Below are 5191 nucleotides of genomic sequence, written 5' to 3'. Positions count from 1 at the left end.
TTTTTTTTTGGTTTTTTGAGACAGGGTTTCTCTGTGTAGCCCTGGCTGTCCTGGAATTCACTCTGTAGACCAGGCTGGCCTCGAACTCAGAAATCTACCTGCCTCTGCCTCCCAAGTGCTGGGATTAAAGGCGTGTGCCACCACATCCGGCTGCTGGTATTCTTAATACCTGAGTCTCACACACACTGCCTCCCTTGCTTAAATTGTATTTGTTCATTTTCTGTGTATAAAGTGTTTTGTATGTCTATGTATCATGTGGATACCTCATGCCTTTGGATGCTCTGAGTCTAGGGTTACATACAGTTGCGAGCAGCCATATGGGTGCTGGGAATTGCTCGTAACCACTGTGCCATCTCTTCTATTGCCCTTGTTTTGTTTTTGTAAGACAGGGTCTCACTTGGTAGTACAGGCTAGTCTCAAATTGGCAATCCTCCAGCCTTAGCCTCCTGAGCACTGGAGTTATAGGCATGTATACTATGGAGTATACTACATACCTGGCTTCACAATTTTACTGTGAATTAAAAAATAAAATACCAATGATGCTACTGATACTAAATTCTGACTTGACTTTCTAATATAAAGTCATATATCACAAATGGGGGCAATCTGACCCAAAGGCCGTACCCTAACCATTGCCTAGGTTTGTAAATCAAGCAACGATCATGCTCGCTCCTTTACTATGCGGTGGCGGCTATCATACTACACTGCAGTTGAGTATGGAACCCTGCAAAGCCCCCTCACAGGGAAACTGAGGGCTGTTATGTTTTCCTGCTGGCCGTGTTTCCCCTTCTTCTCAGCACAACTGTTTCCACACATCTGACTCCCTTTTCTGTTGCTGCTCGGCTTTGACTTGATGCTAATATGGAGCCACTGCAGACTCCACATAAGGAGCAAGCAAGTTCATGGTACTTCTCTCTCCGATTCCGCACCATCTAGACCCGAGACAGAAGTTTGCTGAATAAATTCTACACTGAAGTAATGACGAAAGACCAGATTGTACTGATGTTTTCAATTCTATAACTCAAAATTACAACCTTTCTAGGGAGTGCAGTTCTTAAACTCCACTGCGAGCCCTTGTCTCCTCTGCACTGGCACTACGTTGTCGTAGGTCAGTTTACTAGGCAGACGTTTCCCTTGAGGCATAATTTTGCTGGTTCATGTGCATGTTAGCACAAGGTGGGTTAAGTTAGTATGATGAATTAGGGTGACTTGGTGCCTTTTTCATATACAATTTTCTTTCTCTCTCTTCTTTTTTCCAATACTGGGGCTTGAACCTGGGGCCTTGTGCCTGTTAGGCAGGTGCCCTGCCACTGTGTTACAGCCCCAGCATTCAGTGCCGTTTTCAAAAGACATGAACAGTATAAAATATGGTTTGTGGAATGCTGAAGCCTCAGCAGTTGCATTTTACTCAGGGCAAGGAGAAAGAATCTCCCATTACCTGGCAAGGAATCGCTCCACCCCATTCTTGCTGGACAATATTGCAAACGCCGACTAATGCAGACTCCAGGCAGGTTTTGTCATAATCATCCATGTTACTCAGTGCTTCCTGTTGAATAAAAAAAATACAAGTGATGCCAGGCGGTGATGGCGCACGCTTTTAATCCCAGCACTTGGGAGGCAGAGGCAGGAGGATTTCTGAGTTTGAGGCCAGCCTGGTCTATAAAGTGAGTTCCAGGACAGCCAGGACTACACAAGAGAAATCCGGTCTCAAAATAAATAAATAAATAAATAAATAAATAAATAAATAAAAATAAATTAAAAAATTACAAGTGTTTACTGTTCTCTGCCTTATTAGAAAACACAAGATTTTCAAAGTACATATGCTACAAAGGGGACACAGTGCCTCCGGGAGCCCCAAAGCAGATTTTTAAAACAAAAACAGTGAGAGATTTTTCTCACTATAAGGAACAATTAAATTAGCTTTCTTTCTTTTTTTTTTAACATTTATTTATTTTTTATGTATGTGAGTACACTACCACTGTCTTCAGTCACACTAGAGGAGGTATCAGATCCTGTTACAGATGGTTGTGAGCTACCATGTGATTGCTAAGAATTGAATTCAAGACCTTTGGAAGAGCAGTCAGTGCTCTTAACTGCTGAGCCGTCTCTCCAGCCCCCTAAATTAGTCCCAAGCCTGTGTCTAAGCGAGCTTGAAGGAAAATACTAAATTCAAAAATGAAAACACATCACAAAAATGACAACTGTATCAAACATTAATCACATTTTACACGCCATTCCCAGCATGCTCGCCTGACCGTCATTCCACTCCTTTTAAACAATGAAACCAAGGTGGAGAAGAACTGAGTAACTTTCCGGTGAGAGAGGAGGCATTACCTGCCATCAGAAGCCAGGCAGCCTGATGACAGAGCTCCAGATCTTAACTGTGATTGCCCAGTTCCATACAGCAATTCTCCAGATTTCAGAACTCCAGAACATCAGAACCCTTAAGCTTAATCACTTATAAGAAAGTTCGTAAGACCCAAGCATGTTGGTAAGTGCCTCTAATGCCAGTTCTCAAGAGGCTGAGGAAGATTGAGAATTGAAGGTGTGCCTGGGTTCCACAGCAAGATCCTGTCCCAAATCCCCCTAAAGTGATCCTATACATTTAGAAAAAAAGGGGGTGGGGGTGGGGGACTAAAATAAGAAATGCCTTAACACAAATGTTTTCCATATATTTCTAAAGTACTTACTGTGCCTGTATGTGCAAATGTGTGTGTGTGTGCATGTATGAGCCCTCAGAGATCAGAAGAGGTTTCGATTTCCTGAAACTGGGTTACAAACATTTATAGTTACTATGTGGGTGCTGGGAACTGAACCCTGTGCCTCTGCAAGAGCAGTACGTGCTGTTAAGTACTCGTAGCTTCTGAGTCATTTCTCTCACCCTTTCCCATACATAGTTTTTAAGTTTAAGCTAAACTGATCCTTGTTTCCTAACTTGCCTAACCTTCATTTAAATTGCTCAGTTTAATTCCACAAATACTGACTAATCACTGGGGGCATGGTACCATGCTACACACTCTGGAAACATTGATTATTTAAAGATGTCAGAGAGTAAACTGTTTAGCACACCACAGAAAAGCCTGGAAGACAGTACCTACTGGTCAAGGTTTTAAAGTGTATCTTGGTATCTGCAAATCAGTTATTTGTCAGGATAAACATAATTTAAAATGTTTACAACAATGATTTATTTTTAAAAAAAAAGTAAGGACGGGTTATTTTCCAGTTTCTTTTTTTTCTTTTTTTTTTTAATTGGGTATTTACTTCATTTACATTTCCAATGCTATCCCAAAAGTCCCCCACATGCTACCCCACCCACTCCCCCACCCACCTATTTTCCAGTTTCTTAAGTTGTGTGGGAAACTTTGTTTCCTGCCGGGCAGTGGTTACACATGCCTTTAATCCCAGCACTTGGGAGACAGAGACAGGCGGATTTCTGAGATCAAGGCCAGCCTGGTCTACAGAGTGAGTTCAAGGACAGCCAGGGCTACACAGAGACCCTGTCCTGAAAAACCAGAAAGGATTGGAATTTAAACATAAAGATACTGGATTTTAGCATTCAGATTGCAGAAGACCAAGAGAGGAAAATACAGCAACATCCTTATCTCATGGCTCTGCCAGAGGAAAGCCAAGACCTTGTGACTCTTGTTTTGTTATAGATTGTATACCTACACTCTATGAAACAATTCCAAGTTCTAAAATCAATACGCAATCATAACACTGTTTTTCTCCCAGTCCATTTGAGCTCCTTCAATATCCACAATAGCTTATTCCTATGCATACCTGCAGGGTGTTGTAGTCTCTCGTAAAGGGGACCATCAGCTCCCACAGTGACGAAAACACCACCAGCGCTGTGAATTCAAGCTTGTAATTTGTGGCCATGTGTTCAAATAGCATCGTCAGGCCATGGGCAGCCAGGTGCTTCCGCTGGTATTCCTCAGAGCCCTCGACAGACACAGGCCGGGTCATGGACAGGGACACATCCATTACCACCACAGTGGGCATGATGGACAATTCTAGCACTCCCTCTCAGCACACAGCCAGCTACAACCAGAGAAATGCTGTGGAAGAGAAATAAGGTTTTACATATCCTGGGAAGGAAGGGTTTTTTCCTTATGTATAAGAGTACACTGTAGCTGTCTTCAGACACACCAGAAGAGGGCATCGGATCTCATTACAGAAGGTTGTGAACCACCATGTGGTTGCTGAGATTTGAACTCAGGACCTCTGGAAGAGGAGTCAGTGCTCTTAACCGCTGAGCCATCTCTCCAGCCCCAATTTTTTTTTCTTAACCACAGTTTAAACCACTTTCCCAGAACTATGTGGTGGTGAGCACCACAGAATTACAGGAGAAGGAAAACACAAAGCCTAGTTGACCATGAGGGCCTCTCCTAGACACACCTACTAACCAGCATAAACCAAGAACACTACATTCAATCCATTAAACTCTTTGACTATGGAGCTTCCACTTTACACAACTTAATTCAATAAATACTCCTCCTTCAACTCCTTAACAATTCACTGAAGAACAACCTGGCCAGTATCTGGCATGCACTACCTGACAACTGCTAAATTTTTTGCCAGTGTCTTGATGAAGATTGTTTCACATTTAAAATGAAATAAGATTCAGTATGGAGAAAACATATCTTCTTTTCTCAAGAATAAAGTTCCCAGATACTCAGATCTGCTCATGTGGGTTGAGACTGTTGGTCCTCTATTCATCTGCAGATTCAATAAAATTTTATAGAGCTATAAATAAAGGACACAGATTATATATAATGAGTAAAAAAAAAAAACACTTCACAATATGCGTATGTGTATGTGTGTACAGGCTGCATGAGAATTCATATAAATCACATTGTAGGCCAGGCAAGGTAGCATATGCCTTTAATCCAAGTACCCAAGACACAGATTTGTGAATTCAAGGCCAATTTGGATTTCATAGTGAGTTCTAAGATAGCCAAGGCTATATAGTAAGGCTCTGTCTCAAAAAACAGAGGTACATGCCTGTAATCTCTGCCCTAGGGAGGTGGAGACAGTCATCCCAAGGTCATTCTTAGCTGTGTAAGGTGTTTGAAGCCAGCCGGGCGTGGTGGCCCACGCCTTTAATCCCAGCACTCGGGAGGCAGAGGCAGGCGGATTTCTGAGTTCGAGGCCAGCCTGGTCTACAAAGTGAGTTCCAGGACAGTCAGGG

General features: G+C 42.5%; 1 protein-coding gene across 1 annotated transcript in view; it reads right to left on the bottom strand.

The window, feature by feature from the left end:
• Ints14 (integrator complex subunit 14) overlaps positions 1 to 5191 on the bottom strand; it is a 26741-nt gene that overhangs the window by 19545 nt on the left and 2005 nt on the right. Inside the window, exons 3-4 of the mRNA XM_021172255.2 lie at positions 3781 to 4058; positions 1439 to 1546 (exon numbers count right to left, since the gene is read on the bottom strand). Of these exons, the coding sequence (XP_021027914.1) occupies positions 1439 to 1546; positions 3781 to 4002 (330 nt within the window). The 5' untranslated portion in view covers positions 4003 to 4058. The remainder of the gene's footprint in view (positions 1 to 1438; positions 1547 to 3780; positions 4059 to 5191) is intronic.

This window comes from Mus caroli, chromosome 9 (genome assembly GCF_900094665.2).
Source record: "Mus caroli chromosome 9, CAROLI_EIJ_v1.1, whole genome shotgun sequence".
Lineage (NCBI taxonomy): Eukaryota > Metazoa > Chordata > Mammalia > Rodentia > Muridae > Mus > Mus caroli.
This window is presented reverse-complemented; position numbering and strand designations above follow the sequence as displayed.